An 18709-nucleotide genomic window follows, 5' to 3' on the forward strand; every position below is an offset into this window, starting at 1 on the left:
TGTCCTTACTTCTCTACCTCCTCTCTTGAGTTAGAGCATACTAAGTTATAGAATCAACACCATTAATTAACACTTAGATCCCAGGTTTGCCTAATGTAAAAGAAGGCAGTTGCTCTTTGAACACGTCTACAGCACATTCATTGGAAGCATAGTGTAGCAACATACCTGAAATAGTTTAAAATTAGACAGGTTTATGTTGGTGGCAAACTAGTCTTGGCAACAGAGAATACATGATGCTGAGAAGCACAGTAGCTACTATTTAGAAATACTGTGAAATAATGCTTGTATCGCGAGATGTGACTGTTCAGACCCTGGGAATGTAAAGGCAATTCTCAGCACGACAGTAAACTGAATCACTCTTTTGGAAGAGCTTAAATTTTCTTGGCCAAGACAAAACTATCAGAAGGTAATGTAAGGTCGAATAGTGATTCAAGTGATTGAATCCTCAAGTGATTCAGTGTACTTTCACTTTTCCAGAAGGTGATGGGTAAATTATTCTTCTATAGTTGTGTGCTGCATTCTTTAACCAACACTTACTGCGTTCAGTTAAGCTAAAAGATTTTGCACCCTGAATGTCTAGGTCAACATTTAGATAATATCTGAGATACAAACTAAATTAGATAACTTTGCAGAAAAGGCAAACCCATGAGCAAATAAGAAATCTGATGTTAGTTAGGCACAGATGGGAATTTCACAGAGACTGTGTAAAAGAAAGATTTCTGAGTACATGGAAAGCTGTAGGAAAGGATCGCTGTGTGGGAGTGTGTTTCAGGGAAAGGAAGTGTGTAGCTGGCTGGACTGTGTTCTGAAACATACTCCCAACAGTAACGGGATAATTTAAGTTCACCTGGTCTGCCTCAACCAAGGGGGAAATTACAGAATGTCTTGATCTACTTTCCAGTTCCACATTTTTATGGTGTGTGTGTATGCGTGCATATATATATATATATATATATATATATATATATATAAATAAAACATATATACATATTCAGTATAATTTGTAGCTCCATGTGATGTCAATTACATGGTCAAGATCTGTTCCTAAACCTCCTCTCTCCTCAAAATAAGGATGGACGGTTTAATCAGGAGAGATCTTCAATTTGTGGGGATCAGCACAAGTGCCTGGGAACGAGTGGAGGTCATTCAGGGGCTGATACCTGCTGAGTGTCTAGCACAGTTACTAAATAAAAAACAAGGGACAGGAGCAATTTTTCCTGTCTAAATTCATTTCTGAAGCTACCAAACTTATGCCATGCATAAAATGTCTGCATACATTACAGCCATTCCCCTCTGCCTTTTCTAGTCACTGTCTAACCTAATTCTTCAATCAAAATAATTACAAGCAAACCCATAACAAGTCCTCTGGGCAAAATTCTCTGCTTTCTCAAACCTTATTACACACAGACTACATCTGAGCAAAAACAAGATCATCGCTATGTTGGTATAAATGCTGTGAGTTAAAAATAGCAGTATTTCACTTCTCCCTCCCCTCCCCCCCCTGAAAATAAGCTACTATGAAGGAACAATCACTTTGAGAATCTGAAGTCTATAATACAGTACTTTATTAGCAAAAAATGAACTTGGCGATTCATCATAAGGATGAGCTTGACCACTAATATGATACCACCGTATGAATCTTATACATTTTGACTAAAGTATTTTGTGTAGAATCATTTTGATCCACAAATCCGTACCTGCAGGGTGAAATAAAAATGACTGACAGAAATATTTATTAACCATATAATTTCATTACATTTCCTTTAACTATAGGATAAAGCTATCTGATTAATTAAGACAGAATAGAATTTTCTATATTACAGTTCATTTAAACCATGCCGAGTCGCATTAAGGCAAGATCTACATTCAGAGCCCCTAAAGAGAACTGAAGAGAAACAATCAGCAGAAATTACACTGGAAGTATTTAATGTAAATTGTATTACTCTGTTGCTGTTGCTGCATGCAATATTAATTATGTTTAAAAATAAGTTTTACTAAAATGCTCATTGCCCATTAAATATTAATCATGAATATAGAAATTAACCTCTGGGGCTATCAATGGCTAATTAGCCATGGCAGAGTACTGTGTTTGTGTAGATATTTTTCTTCTGGTACCTGAGATAGTTCATTCAGAGCTGTCTTATGTGTGTCTATACACTGCTGCACTGAGGTCTCGCAGCCATGCATCTTCAATGCAGCAATGCTCAGAAGAGCAGGCAAAAAAAAAGTGCTAAGGTCACTTCACATAGTCTTCTAACAAAGTTCTTTCCCACAGTGTTTTATCATAATCTGTAGATCTCTGAAAACAAAAATAGCGCTAAAATCTATGAGGACTACTGTTAACATAATGTTTTCATATCTCTAAGCATAATGTTCAAAAAGAAAATATGTTAATACTTGGCAAAATTGAAATCCTCACCAGTTGGAAACCATTTTCCATTTGCTGTTCAGCAGAAAGTCTGGCAAAGGCATACTAAAAAAGTATTTTGTATCAGTTAAATTATACTATACTACAGCTGTAAGTACACAACTCTCTTGATTTGAAGTTCAGCATTTTATATACTTCACTTCTAAAGCTAAGAGAAAGAAAAGACTTTTGAAATAAAAAAAATCATAACACTTCAGCTGCAAAGATAAACAAAGTGGGTAAAACAATTTTAAAATGATTTAATTGGTTCCCAGTATTTAAATCTGGCTATACAAAAATAAAAATAAAATAACCAAGCTGGCTATTAAATGTAAAGAAGAAAGTTTTCATTCATTAGGATTCCTTGGGCATCTATTCATCTATTGCATTTCTTAGAGATAACGTCAGCTAGTTAGTCTGGTTTGAAACAGTGATGTAATCCCAAAGTAAAACAGAGTGCCTGTGAAGAGTCTAGCCAGTTATCAATCTTGGAATGGTTTGGGTTGGGAGGGACCTTAAAGATCATTTAACTGCAGACCCTCTGCCATAGGCAGGAATGCCACCCACTAGATCAGATTGCCCAGGGCCTCATCCAATCTGGTCATGAACACCTCCAGGGACGGGGCATCCACAGCTCCTCTGGGCAACCTGTTCCAGTGCCTCACCATCCTCTGAGTGAAGAGTCTCCTCCTAATCTCTAATCTAATTCTCCCCTCTTTCAGTTTAAAGCCATTGTTAACCCATGCATAACATACAGACAACACTGAATTTAGACCAAAATGTTACGGCACGAAGCAAACAAAGACATCAATACCTATTACAGGAGAATCTAGCAGACTCACTGCAAATGGGAAATCTGGAGGCTAGATCCTCCTGCACAGAGAAGTGTCCAACTGCTCTTTTTGCTCCTCAGGCAAGTTCCCAAGTACCACGTACAAAAGTTAGACAACAACAAAGAAAGGAATTAGAATCAGCAACAAGCAGAGCCTATAGTTGAACATGAGGTATTTTCTCTTCAGGATGGGTCCTGTGCTCTGCTCTCTCTTCCTAAATGGCCATGTCCTTTGCGTTAAAAAATACTTGAATAAAGTGCATTAATATCCTTACAGTGGAAAACAGAACTGAGGATTCTTAAATACTGGAGGCATCTACTCTGCAGCACTGGGTTTAAGCTCTTGTCTGTGCTGTCTTCTGTTTCCTATCAAATGACTACTTTGTTCTATGCTAGTGAGAAGAAGGGCTAAATCACACTAAAAAAGTTTCCCAGGTTTTTAAAAAATCATGAGAAGAGGAAGATGTCTCCTGGAGGCCAGCAGAACAACTTTTCGTAGTTTACTGACACTTTATTGACTAGGCACAGGGCCTCGGCACCTATGGTAGGAGCTCCAAACCATATGTCAATCACTTTCTAATTAAGCATTGCAACAGCTGAGTGAAGCACTCAAGAGCAGACCATATGGTCCCTGAGCAATCTGCCCAAAATCACTTAAGCTTTTGGTATAACCAAGAATAAAAGCAGTTGCACATGAGATTCTGCCCGTTTCCTTGGCCATATTTCCTTTCACAAAATTCTTCATGTAAATTTATCTCTAATTACAACAAAGGAAAAAAAAACACATTAATGTGTTAGAATTCATTCTGAGGAAAAGTCAGAATATGGATAAAATCTGCACAATTTCTAAAGAGGTTACATCCAAATCCTTTTAAAAAATACTTATTTGTTGCTCTTCTACAAGGGCAGAACATCACTGTGATCTATTTCATTGGCTAATGAACTGTAACACAGCATAATTATACTGGACAAAATCTATGAAGCAAGTAAAACAATATATTGGAACCAGACCAGTTCTTATTTCGCATATCTATTCTTAATCAGAACAGCATACACTTTTTCTGAAGTATACCAAACTCAATATCAGTTATACAGCAAACTCATTACCTTCTTCCAATTATAAAAAATCCTGATTATTGATTTTAAGAAATTCTAACATCTACATTGTTTGCAGCAAAATACCGAAAAATTGCAAAGGAAAACCTTTCCCCAAAGCAGTTTTGTTTGTTTGTTTTTTACGTTCCTTGCAGTTTGAGAAGCAGGTTTTGTTAATATAATCAATCTTTAGAAGACAACATTTCCAATCCTCAGAAAAATTTTGACAGCAGGCCAAAATTATTATGCAGAAGTGCACTACACAGGGACCGACAAAGTAGCCAAAATAAAGCAAACAGTATTCTGGAAACACCTGCAACTGTCAGATGAACTTGAGAAAAAATGGTATTATTAGGGTTTGGCTCCTGCTTCCAACCATGCAGCTAAATGTCCTACTTCCCTTTGAGAAACCATCTGAGATAAGAATCCCCTCAGACTTCCAGATGTGGGGAACTGAAAACTGGGCCTTTATTCTCAGGAGGTGGTACTAATCATGCTGACTTGTCCTCAGTCTATGTAACCACTCAATTACAGAACTGCTCCTGTACTAAACAAACATTGGAACAAGTGTGCCAACATCAACAAGATCATCTCTGATCAGGTTCTGATAGCTTTTGTTCTACCAGTTACATCAAGTTCTGCATCTAGTTTGAGAGTTTCCAGATGGTAATGGGGTTTTAACGCTTCCTGGCAGTGAACTTTTTTCCACGGTATGGAGGACAGCAATATAAATCCAACAAACCAGCCACATTATAAATATCATGAAAGGAAACAACAACAAAAAAAGAAAAGGAAAAAAAAAAAACATTTAGGTTGCCTACGATCCTGAAATAGCTATGTATCATGTGGCTATGAGAGTACTCAAACACTTTATTCACATGGATAAAGATGGTGTTCCTGTAGTTCCTGTAAAATGTTTCACAACTAAAGAAGTTAAAAGCAGGCAACCTTTAAAAGAAACGTATGAATGTAAATCATTTTTTTCCTCTGCTAAAATGGAAGCTCACCTCTTCATAAACTTTCTTGGCATTGCTGTTGTCTCCTATCAAGAGGTAACCAACACCAAGGTCATTCTTGAATGACGTATCACTGGGAAACAGATGAACTAATTTCTGTAGAGTAACCAGGGAACTTCTCATGCGACCTAATTTAATTGAACAAGACTTCATTACAGCTATGGTTATGAGTAACAGTAGTAAGATGCACAACATCTAGAAAAACATAAACCAGTGCCAGGTGTTTCATTTTCACAAGAGATCACAAGGCAGAACTTGAGAAAAGACTTATGCAGATAGGAATATATTCATCTGCTTGGCTGTCACATGGGGTGTAGTCATACAAGGAATACTGTACATAACCACTCAGAATGTGTATCCTGCAGTGTTATGGTAGCCTCTAGTGGAGAACAGTTCACAGTGTAGCTGTAACAACATTATTTAAGCTTTGGCTGCTCTTTCATATGTAGATGTCAAAGTGCTCAACAAAACCAGGTAAACATATCAAAACAAACTTAGTCTTAATTAACTTAAGTAATTAAACACATTTTAAAAATGATAAGTGACAATTACACTGAAATTAATCATGATTTACATGTTTAAAATTAAATACATGATTCATCAGCTTCCCAGATGAGGTATTACTGAACAACAAAATCAATCTAAGTCAATATTAAAAGGCAGTACATAGGAACAGAACTCTTCTCCTGCTGAAATCTGCTGTGCTTTATGTTCTGATCAGCACTTCTTGCACATCACAGAACTGAGATCTAAAGTTTCAGATGGATTCATTATATTTCATTACCTCATTTTTAGAGTTCCAACTTCAGATTTTCACTCCCTGACAAACACACCTCAAATCTAGCTCATTTTTACTGGGTATTAACCACTTCTTAAAATGTGGCTTTTCAATCTATGGCTGGACATTCAAAACAAACACACTCAAAAACATTAGAAAGTGGCATTCAAGATGTCATGCTGGACATTCATTCCTTTGTCTCTGACACAAATTCATTGAAAGTTTTGTATTTTGGAGCTTTTATCAGTGATATTGTGATAAAACACTTGTGTGATCACCAGGACCAAGTTTTCCTATTTTTCTTTACAGGAAACTGCAATGTAAATATGAGACGTGGGAAGGTTTCCTAAACTGTCAACAGAAGGAAAACCTCATAAATTAAAACATTATCCCTCAATTTAATTCTGTTTTTCTCTATGGTTACTGTAAGTTTATCCTGGGTATGTTCACTTTGTGTATGTCATCAATTTCCCTGTGATTTTCCTCTGCTTCAGTAGAAAAAGAACATTTCCTTCTTTCTCTGTCAAGATATATATATATATATATATATATATATATATATATATATTTAACCATCTCCCATCATAGGTTTACATGACAACTAGCGCACTGCTGTCTACAGACACTGCTGTCATACAAGCTGTACACTAGCAAATTTTTAAAGATTTTTCATAAACATTTAGGAGATTAGAAACACAACTACTGAAAGTTTAATGGAATTAGCACTTTTAAGTCCTTAGTGATCTTCTGAAAGTCTTGCTCACAGAACTTCCACAATTTTTACACCATCCTCATATCTTACCAAGAAATTGCTGCCTGTCAGCTTCTCGTTTCAGGCTCAGTTTTATCAGATCTGAAGGGACATTTGGCAGACTAACCACCTCATCATAGGTGTTGATGGCTTTTTGCAGTATCTCATTACTTCTCATTTTCTCAGCTAAGTCATCTTCAGACTAGAGAGAATCACAAAACTATTATTAGAACATATAATAATCTCTTGTTTTTAGAATAATTTAACTTTAAACACAAACTATGCAATTGTTAGGTTATGGTAATCATTTTAAAATTCTATTTAATCTATACAACTTTTGACATAACAATGGAAAACTCATTTGGTTGAGCTTTGTGATAAAGTAAATTAGAAGCACTGCTGATTCTTGTTTCCTGCAAACTGATTAAAAGCATAAGAAAATTTGCACCTAAAACATACAGCATCATGCCTTGTGTTTACATTCACACTCATTTTTGGTTAATATTTGCAGAAGTCACAATTTCTGCTTTTGAAAATAAATGAAGCAATCTGTTTCAATTATATGGAAGAAATGTAATTTGCTGCCTACAGATTATTTCTATACTAAGTCTTGTGCTGACAGCAGTACACAGAAAAACACACCAACAAGCTTTCTCATACATTCTTACATAAAGTCATTTACACTTTTTCTTAGAACAAACAACTAGGAATTGGCTTTACTCTTGCATATGTTGATATAATATCTACCACATAACTCTTTCAGAACTTAAATTTGTTTATCAAGTTCAGGAGCAGGCCAGAAGATATATCAGATTTCTACTGTGAAATTACAGCTTCAGTGATGTCAAATAGAGCTACTACTGATTTCACCTGTGGAATGTCATTTTTATAATTTGTTTCCACAATTGAAAAAAATGAGACTATATCTCAAACTGTAAATAGAAAAAGAATAGAAATTCTTACTTGTCAATTCATTGTTGTATCAATCACATTATTTAAACAACTTCAACTGCATTAAGTCTAATAAGTAGGTAATATCTGGAATCTTTTTGAACTTCATCCACTACTTTTTTATTCCCCTCAAGCTATTTTGAAACTGAATATGAACAATATTAAACAATATTGTTACACAGCCAACAGTTGATCAGTTGGTTTCACAGATAAACTCTTCCTTTTTTTTTTTTTTTGAGGTTACTTATTTTTCTGATGTATATTCAGTAGGAAATTTGATTTTCCTTTTTTTTTTTTTTTGAGAGAGAATTGCAGGGTAAAGAATAGTAAAAGATAAATAAGGAAGAGGCAAAAATTGTCACTGTAAAATCTGATTAAATTCACCACTATAGATGTTGTAAATCACTAAGAGACTTAAGATCTATCTATTGTTCTTTTCAGCCCTAAAGATATTAACTATTTCTGCAGAATATTTTCCATCTGGCCTAAGTGTAGGTCCAGAAATCAAATTAGAAACTACTCAAAGTTTTGAAGAACACTTCTAATTATGCAATCCTTTGCAGTTTTGGGGGAAAAACAGTTGCCTTTTACAGTTATTAAAACATGGAGAAAAATGAATCCTCGTGCCTTATTATAATTAGAATCAATAAAATTAGCATATAACATTGGCTCATGGTTCACAGGAAAGGGGAAGTACATACAAGTGGTAAATTCCTGGACTTTACTGTTATACTTCCCTGCAGTTATACCTTTAGGTAGTAATGAGAGAGAAATTTGATGTGTTGCATCAGTATAAATACCCATTTAAAAGTAACACTGTTACGATGTAAATCCTAAGAATAATCCATCTGTCAGTGAAGCCCATAATTTTCTCATTCTTGTCGAACAGCTTCATCTTACACATACTGAATTCATAAAGATTGACATTGGTCATGTCAATACAAGTAGTCAGTAAAAAGACTTTCAGTAAAGAGACTGAAAATATATTCTCTTAGATATGAGTCATAAAAATATAAACTAATAAAAGTAAAAACAGAGTTAAGTCCATTATATATTGTATTGAGTTTGTGTGGCAAGGTTTTGGTAGCAGGGGGGCTGCAGGGGTGGCCTCTGTGAGCAGCGCCCAGCAGCTGTCCCATTTCAGATCAGAGCCAGCCCCAGACGGCTCCAAAAGGTACCTGCCACTGGCCAGAGCTGAGCCAGGGAGCAATGCTGGCTGGGCCTCTGGGAGGGCAAATCTAAGTAAAGGGAAAAAAAAAATCACCGAACAACAGCAATTGACAGAGTGAGGAGCAGCCCTGCAGCCCCCAAGGTCAGTGCAGCAGGAGGTTAGGAGGTGCTCCAGGCAGGCAGCAGCAGTTCCCCTGCAGCCTGTGGAGAGGCCCCTGGTGGAGCAGGCTGTCCCCCTGCAGCCCATGGGTCCCACATGGAGCAGATCTCCACGCTGCAGCCCGTGGAGGAGCCCCCGGTGGAGCAGGTGGATGTGGCGGGAGCTGCTGCCTTTGAGGAACCCATGCTGGGGCAATCTGTTTCTGAAGGTTGGACCTCATGTTACAGACCCAAATTTGGAGTAGTTCTTGAAGAGCTGCTGCCTGTGGGCAGCCCCCACAGGCTGAGTTTGGGAAGGTGGGCATCCCGTGGGAGGGACCACACGTGGAGCAGGGACAGAGAGGTACCATGAAGGCGAGGCAGACACACACCGTCAGGGACTGACCGCAGCCCCATTCCCAGGTGCTGCTCAGGCAGAGGATGTCGAAGAGGGTGGGTGGGGGCAAGGTACCTTTAGCTTACTTTTAGTTTCTCACTGTTCTAGCCTGTTAGCAATAGGCAACAAACTATATTCATCTCCCTATGCTGAGTCTGTTTAGCCTGTGATGGTACTTAGTGTGCGATCTCCCTGACATTACTTCAACTCATGAGCCCTTTTTCATCATGTTTTCTCTCCCTGTTCATTTGAGGAGGTGGAGTGAGAGAGCATTGTGGTGGAGATTAGCTAGCCATCAGGATGAAGCTGCCACACATGTACAAACCTAAATTGTCTCCTACTAAACAGGTAAATAGCTTAGCAGATCCCTCATAGAGTATTTAAGTATTTGGTCTACTGTGTATCAAGTGCTTGTGTAACAGTTTCTTTGGATTATTGTGGCTTGGTTTTAGCTTGATTATTATTAACCAAATGAAAACTGGTTGTGACTGAAGTTCGAGTGCCTCATTAATTGTGTAACAGCACAATTCCCTTCAACTGTGAGGGTTTCACTTAGCTCATCTTGATTAACGTGTTCAAGCAGTCTTTTATTACATGTATTCCATTGGGATTATCCTGCTATTTATGAAAATATGATTATTCTCCAATAAGACATCCATCCCAGAGTGGCTCAAAAAAATATACTATGAATACAGAGCTTATTTTATAATGTTTTTTGTTTTTGCTGTTATTTTGTTTTTAAGATGTTGTTTGAGGCGAGGGGGACACATACGATGGCAGAACATGAAACAGAACTTCCTCCACAAGAAAAAGCTAATTTAGCCTCCTTGCCTACAAACTTCTGTTCTTTATCCTTTATATATCCTTTAACATGCTCTATAATAACTTCAAATCCCCTTCACTATTCCCATTAATGAAAAAGCAGCACTTAGTCCAGAGCTGTTTGGACTGTTGACAACAAAGTTATGCCTGTTGTTCCTGTTGTTCCTGCAGTGGGGCATTAGCTGGTATTTATCTCTTACCATTCACCAGTTATCATGACATTTATAGAATGTATCTTATTTTTGTGTTATTGATTATACTTCCCATTAAAGTTAAACAAAACTTTCTGAAGGAACTGGGGAAGGACAGAGTACTGAAACAGATGCAATTTGACTGATCATGTAATTTTTTTTTCCTTAGGAAATGTCCATGAAATTATAAACAAAGCCTGGGGTCTAGAGCTCTATTGTTAAAAAAAGTTAATGTTTGCTTGTTTTTAAAACATTTATGGCTTATAATTTCTTTATTTATGTACCTGTGCTTTTCCATATCTTGCTCGAGGACTTTCTGGATATTGATTCACCAGTGCTTCAAAGGCCTTTAGAGCTTCTTCAATTTTTCCCTGGAAGGTAGAGAGTTTTATCAGCATTTATATCTAATTAAAATGTTGTAGGATGCATAGCCTAATAACAAATTAGTTTCTCCAAATGAAATAAATAAATAAATAAACAAATAAAGACTAAGGATCAACAGTTTTCACTCACATTTTTGTTGGGATTGCCTTGTTTAAAACAAATCACTGCCATTACTTCCAAAGCAATAATATTCAGTTACCATGGTCAAAGCGAGTAATTTTTGTTTTGCTTTACTCACTTTGCTGACTGCAAAGGATGTTGAGAAGACAATAATTATCTATACTAAAACATAAAAATTATATGGATAATAACAGAATCCAAATTGAATTTAACATACAGAATAAAAAGAAAGTTCTATACATAGGTAGCAATTTCATCTTTGCATACCTCATATGACCAGCTGTTTTGTAACTGTGGTTCTATGGGAAATGGGATAGATTCATCTATAGTGTATGGATGTTTCCGCTGAATGTTTTGAGCAAGTATGTCCCTCAGGACTTCACATATGCTCTGTATCTCTTCCCTGTCCCACACAAAGTCTGCAACCATTCTCACGAATGGTGCTGACTAGCAAGCAACGATGGAAGTTGAGAAGAACCAGCTGCACTGTTAAAGAGCAACTGCCGGCAAAATTTGGCATTGGATCTTGCTGCCGCATCCAAATCTTACAGCTTTATAAATATGAGTGGATTATTATACACAACTGTCCTGCTATCTTCAAATAGTACATACATCTGATTTGTTATTAAATGTATCCTGCTACATACAAGACAAAGCGTGATTGTTTGCATCTCACCATGAGGCAAAGACAGGAAAACACTCAGCTGACTGATACCATAGGCTCACCAGAATTTTCTGTCATGTCTTTGGTCAACTAATTGTCTAAGTAACAATAAGCATGTAAATGCTTTTCATTTCCGTATTCCAACATGTAAACAAGGTTCTCAGTGAAGAGCAGCAGCAGAAGCAGCCTGAGGCTAGTTCCCTCTGAATAGTAGCCCCACCATAGAGTTACAGCCCCACAGGGGCTGCATGGATGGCAAAGCAAATCAAAATCTGCAGTCAGTCTTCTGAAAAATCAAGAATCATCTTACATCTGCAGTGATTAAGATGCCTTTTTTTTTTTTTTTTTTTTTTTTAAATGTACTGTGCTATAAGTGGAGTTTCTCATTGTTCCGTCATCTCAAATTCAGGATAGAACTAAGGCCTGTAGTTGTTCTCCACGTTTTACTTTTTTTATTTTTCATTGTCAAGTTATAAAATTTAAAACTACCAAAATCGATTGACTAATGTTAAGGTCTTACTGCCATTGGTGAGAAGCAGGAACATCTGCTTCATGCTCTATGCTTCTGTACGGCAGCAGAGACACTGCTAGGATGCATGTGGGAACTCCAGCAGAAACAACACATACAAAGATTTCACCTAATACTCATGAAGCACATGAATTCATACTGAAAGATCCATATTAACATGCTTATGTTATCTAAGTACTCTGATAATAGTACAGTTCAGTACTGAAATGGAAGGCAATAGGACAGATCTAGCCCTGTTCCACATGATTAATTTAATCACTTTTGTTGAATTCATATAATCAAAGAAGTGAGTGCAAACACATGAATAGACAAATACAATTTAAAAAAGAAAACTATCCAACAGAAGTTAAACGTGGAGCACAAACATGCACTAAACACTTAATTTTTAAAAGTTAATTTCACAAAAAGTAATCTAAAAGTAATTCTCCATTTTTCTAAGCTAACTTTTATTAATTTATATTCACTATTTACAGCCTGAATAAAACATTCAAAACTTACTTTCTTACGTAATTTTTCTGCAGCGTCTAGTTCAGCTTTAATGGTCTTATCAAACTTGTTCAAGAGCTTTGGCTTCTTTTTCTTTTTAGCTAGAAGAAATTTAAAAATACACAGTTCATTACTTCTTTCGTATTTCACAGCAATTATTTGGAGTAGCTTTAACTAGAGATTAGTACTGGAAAAAGTGCATGTCTTCAAATGAGGCAGTTTCAAAACACACTGAAAAGAAATTGATTTCTTACTTATTACAATCACAAAATCCTGTATGAAAAAGTAATCATCAGTCATTCAGACTGAATAACTTTGCAGCCAAGTTTTTGAATAAGTATTTGTCATCTTATACAGTCAAGATTTTTTCCAAATGGTTGTTCGACATGGAAGAACAGAGAGAACTATGTTATTTTTCCACATTTGTATGGTGTTACAAAAAATAACATGATAATCATTTCTTAAGTTTTGCATATATATATATATATATATTTATCTATTACTGCAACTAAAACAATTAAAGCAATTAAAATAGTTGACAGAAATCAGAATTACTCAGGACAGAAGCAACACAAAAAGTCAAGCAGTCCAACCTACTGCTGAAAACTAGTTCAATGCTGAAATGGTTGATCAAGACCTCTTCAAATGATCAGTTTTCCATAGCTCATCAAGCTATTCCACATTAGCAGAACCATAGCAGTATGTGGCAAACCAATCCTGAAGAAAATTGTGTAAAGTAAATTGCATTTGAAGCAAATTGAAGTAAATCGTGTCAATTTAAGCAGCTATTTACTTCAGCAAAGCTCGCACTTAACGTCTGGTTGGTTGCATTAAAGTATACTAGATGTAAGAAAAATGTAGGTATACCTATAAAGGATATGACAGCAGATAACCACTTTTCTTCCCATTTGCTATAGTGAAACTTTGCTTTTGTACTTCATTAAAAATATTTTTTTTCCTGACACAAGGGAAGTATTCTCTAACACAAGTAACTACTAGTTTTTGAATATTTGTAATTAGTAGCACGTATTTCTGTTTAAATTATGCTTTTTTCTCCTCTCTGAAAAGTGTTATTAATTGCATGAAAAGATGTAATTTATTATCTTCGTAAGAGTTTAAACAGGGAATGTCATAACTGGTACATGTGAAACTGAAACCAAACACCATACAAATTAACATCACAAAACTGCTGTAATGCAAGTATTTTGGACATTCACTACAAAGTATTATAACTAGACATGTTTGATTCTTCTTCCTACATCTTCAGGTGCACTGCTCAGGGATGAGAAGAACAGCCACATGCTGCTGGAAGCTGTGCTCATGATTCAGTAAATGACACTTCCTCTACAAGACTGATCCTACGCTGAGCTTTAAACAGACAAATCGTTTCATCTACACAAAAAAACTCGGACAAAGATTAAGGCTTTCGTTAATGCTAAACCAATACTAGCCCATCCTAAGCATTAGAGAGACTCACGAGGCTGAACTGCTTCTGTATGACTTCAAAAAAAACTGTGATGACCACCTTTGGTTCTTTTTATGTAAGACTTTCACTGTCATGCTCAGCACTGAGCTCAGTTTGCAGGTAAGTTACAATTTTGCATTGAAAGAGTTTTTCTTGCATTACCTCTATATTTGTGCATACCAACGCTGCACAATAGTTCAGATACTTCTGCTTTTCAGAGGCAGATGAAAAAAAAAAAAAAAAAAGCAATATTGAAGTAATCCTACTGAATTTCATTTACCCACAAAGTTTGTACGAAGCTTTAAAGATAAAATGTTTTAGGATCTATAAAGGAAAGGTGCTAAAGCAGCACTGCATTAGCATTGTTTTACCCTTGTTGATCCTTGTTATAATAGAAGCGACTGTAAATTTACAAGGCATTAGCTACCAAGAAGGTAAGAAAGAAAAAATGAAGTACAGGAATTTACTCCTTTTTCAGAATAAACCATCAAATAGCATGCCTTAAAGCACTTATTTTCCTCCCCTAAACACTTCAGCATTTCATTGTACTCAAAGACTTTGAAATTGAGCATTTCTACTAAGGCACAGAATAATGTACTTAAGGAATGCAGTTATTATGGAATCAAATTGACTGGAGAGATTTTACTTTACTCTTTTTCTTTTTCCAAACAAAGTTTCTGGAAAGTACCTTCCAAATGCACACTGAAATGTGTATATAAGAACTCTGTGCTAGTGAACATAGATGAACACTGAATGAAATGCACTGTTGTTTAGTATAGTACTATCAATTGAGATAATACAGATGATTTTCATGTCTTCTGTTCATTCCACAATGTAGTAGAAATGCATTTTAGACTGTGGCTGCTATTTCTTACTTTAATATTAACCACTTGAAAGAAAAGTGATGGATTTATTGCATTTTCATGCAGCTAAAGATAACAACAACCAAGGAGCATGACATTATTTTGTTTCAAGTACTCATACCCCTTGATTCCCCCAGAACTCACAGAAGCAGCTCTCATCATGAGAACAAGGATTCTTCCACCCCAGGACCTTGAGCACAGAGTGACTAACAGGTATGATCAGAAGTTGCTGATGATATCATTAGGCCAGAAAAAAAAATATCTAAAAACGTTCCACCTCATTTTACTGAAATGAGAAACTATTGCTCATTCAACCATTGCTTATTGCGTGGCTTTCTCAAAAGTATCTGTGAGTGAACCTGGGAGTACCAGCCCCAAAAGCCAATAAAAGCAAGCCTCCCTAAGGGCTTTTTAGCATCTTTGAACTCAACCAACCCAAGTGAAACTGCGATCTGTTGTTAGCAGGAAAACTGAGACATGCCAGTTCCCCTGACTATACAGTCTAGGGAGCTTCCAGCTGGACATCACAACCAAACATTCAGTTCCTGTTCTCTAAGTATGAGGCTGTACATACAAGAAATAATGCAAAACAACATTAAAAAGCCAATTCCCATGGCATGAATCAAAATCTTTTATCTAAAACTAGACCATTGCACAGAAATTGTGCATTCAGTAAGAGAGGACAGCTGTTTGTCAGCTTTTTAACTTTCAGCATTCATGGAAAGACACACAGTCATTTGGTCTTTCTCAAACATAAACATGGTAAAAGTGAGGTTCCTGTGAGGCAATGGAAAGAAGCTCTCCCACTCACTGAGAAACTAACTGCCTGTAGGACAGTTATTTCCACAATGCCTCAGTTTACAAGGAGATGAGACAAAGTGAGTGTAAACTCTTACAAGTCTCTTGCAACAGAAGTAAGACATCTTTCCCCTAATGTCCGATTTTAGTGACACATTGGAAGAATCTTTTTGTCACCCTCCATTACCAAGAAGCATTATTTTCCCATTTTCAGTACAATTTTACATCGACTCTAAACCAGCAGGAGATCAATGTGAAAAGCTGGAATGGAGCTGTTAACATAAATATTATTCAGCTGCTAGGCACTAGTATAACACAACAAACATTATATAACAAGCAAATATTTTCATCTACCCATTCTACTCCTATGTTAAAGGATTCACCTGGGAGCTTTCAGTATAACCATCAAGCATTCCTCTATATTAAACAGATAGCCTGCTATCTCCCTACAGGGGTATTTTAATAAATTATACATCGCCTCCTTCTAATGTAATAAACTTTTAGCAGATGTGACCCAATATATTAAATCCATTGTTACAAAGAAATAAACTTATCTGTTTTCATAGGAAAAAAAAAAAGTAGTTATTTTCCCCATGACTTACACATTTCACCATATATATGAAGAAACCCACAATCACACAACTGCTAGGGTGATTGATAGTCCAAATTTGTTTGAGCAATGAAGTGGTAATAATTCTTTTATATATCATACTATGGTCTTGCAAGAATAATACCGAGGATTTTCAGTAATGGCCTTGGATGCAAGGATACACTTTCTACCTAGGATTGCTGTCATACGATTGCTCAGGTCTCCCTCAGAGAAAGGAGTTTCCACTGTTAAACCAGCAAGACAGGAAGAAGCCTCACAAGAAATCACAATGAATTCTTCCTAATAGAGAATAAACTATGGCCAGTGATGACAAGCAATCTGATTATTTCCCTTCTGTATTAAGGCAAGGGAAAGAAGCAAAACAAAACAAAACAAAAAAAAAAAACAAACAAAAATTAGATGGAAAATATTTTGGAAGTGATAAACATAATAATTTACAATGTTATCAAACGAATGATAAAGAAATAGCTATTTTATGTACCGATTTTGGCATATGAAAGCTAAAAATATATGATATGGCTTATGTTTTAAATTGAATGGCTCTTTGTCATCAGCAAAAGCAGTCGCAGCCTTTTTCTACAAAGGACACAGAAACACTCTTCTCATCCTAAGCCAAAACATTCTACCAGCTAGCTACTAGGAAGAAAATTAACTCTGTCCTAACTAAAACCAGGACAAAAAATAATGCACTTCTCTAAGACCACAAGTCAGCAAGAGAAAAATAAAGAAAAGGTAACTAAATGATTAAAGGAGATCAAATCACTTACTTTCAAAGAATTGTTCAAAGATACTTTGTTTAGTCATCTAGGGTAAAGGCAGGGAGCAACTTTTTACATTTGTGCAAGCAAGAACACGTTGCTCATGCTCTTCAAGTGTCTTTTCCCCTAAACTCTGTTGCCTCAGATTGCTGTTACCGACCAACCAACCTACTGTTGTTCTGTCTCAGCTGCATACTTCAGAAAAATTATTAAGGCTATAAGGAGCCAGAAGAATGACCCAAGGAACGATGTATGTAAGTGACAAAGCCTCTCTCCTGTCACATAATGTCGCATGTGCCCCACACCAAAAGGTGCTACTAGAACACAAGTGACCCTTTGCAAGAAACACTTCACCTGTTTCTACACGTATTACAGCACTGTGATTATATCTATAATTTACATCCTGAGCAAGAAGCAATACAAGCTCCGCAGCAGTACCTGATGGCATAACTCTTTGTACTCTCGCTAAAACTTCATTCCTTTAGTTATTACTTGATGATGTCACCAACGCAGTGACAGCTTCAAGTTTAGGCAACTAAATTTAGGTTTCTCTGTGTAGTAGAACCTGTAAAAACCTTGTCATTATAGTTAATAGAGCCTGAAAAACGAGTTCAGCATAATGTAAATACCTACTATGTAGTTAGCTGAAGGCTCCACTGACTGCATACATGTAGATGACCATTACATATAACACAGTTTAGCCACCATCTGTACACGTGTGTCCTAATTTGGAACTGAAGCCCATCCTATCTGTTCTCCACACTTTGGAAGTCAGTAGTGTGAACAATGAAAGAATCAGGAAATGATTCATTCATTCATTTAAATACCTGACCTCACAGAAAGCTTCAATGCTCAGAAGGAATAGTATCACAGGAAAACCTGCTCAGGTCTAAATACCTGGACTGGAATATGTCCTTCACTTTGAGACGGGTGTAGGTGTAGCAGCAAATGGACTAGGATAATGAAATTTAGTGACCAAAATCAAACGTATCTTCATTGATGGCATGTGTATATTTGAACTAGTACTTTTAGTTAATACTAAACACTCTTGGGGAAAGAAAACATACACCTTCTGCAGTATACTTTTTTTCATTTAAACAATCAGAAAAAAAGATCAAAGAAACTTTGATCTTTTGATGAAAAAAAATCGTCTTGTTAGGCTACTGAATCGTTTCCTTGAAATTTTCCAAAATTAATTTTTAGAAAGGCATTTCCAAAATGAGTTTTCTGGATGGAAAACTGCATCTCAATGATAAAACTTCAGAAAAGCTTTTAATGATTAAGAACAGTGCCTTGTGATGGAAAGCAATCTCAATTACAGGTGCTATTATCAACTGTCTCTGGGAAAAACAAAACAAAAAGCAATAACATTAAAAATATCAAGTTCGGTAAGCCTTCATCTGAAGCAGATTAATCTTTTCCTCTTCCGCAATTGTCCAGACAAATAGCATCAGACATACCATTTTGCAACTTTGATTTTATTC

General features: G+C 36.2%; 1 protein-coding gene across 7 annotated transcripts in view; it reads right to left on the bottom strand.

Annotated features, from left to right (window-relative positions):
• Positions 1-18709, bottom strand: part of ASPH (aspartate beta-hydroxylase) — a 112793-nt gene that overhangs the window by 23960 nt on the left and 70124 nt on the right. For 6 of the 7 annotated variants that reach the window (XM_032180660.1, XM_032180661.1, XM_032180658.1 and 3 more), the window contains 4 exons: positions 12744-12832; positions 10833-10919; positions 6931-7081; positions 5342-5478 (listed from right to left, as the gene is read on the bottom strand). In XM_032180660.1, the coding sequence (XP_032036551.1) occupies positions 5342-5478; positions 6931-7081; positions 10833-10919; positions 12744-12832 (464 nt within the window). Of the gene's footprint in view, positions 1-5341; positions 5479-6930; positions 7082-10832; positions 10920-12743; positions 12833-18709 lie in introns of those variants that run through there. The other variant, XM_032180664.1, reaches the window with a different exon arrangement.

This window comes from Aythya fuligula, chromosome 2 (genome assembly GCF_009819795.1).
Source record: "Aythya fuligula isolate bAytFul2 chromosome 2, bAytFul2.pri, whole genome shotgun sequence".
In the NCBI taxonomy this organism is placed as follows: Eukaryota; Metazoa; Chordata; class Aves; order Anseriformes; family Anatidae; genus Aythya; species Aythya fuligula.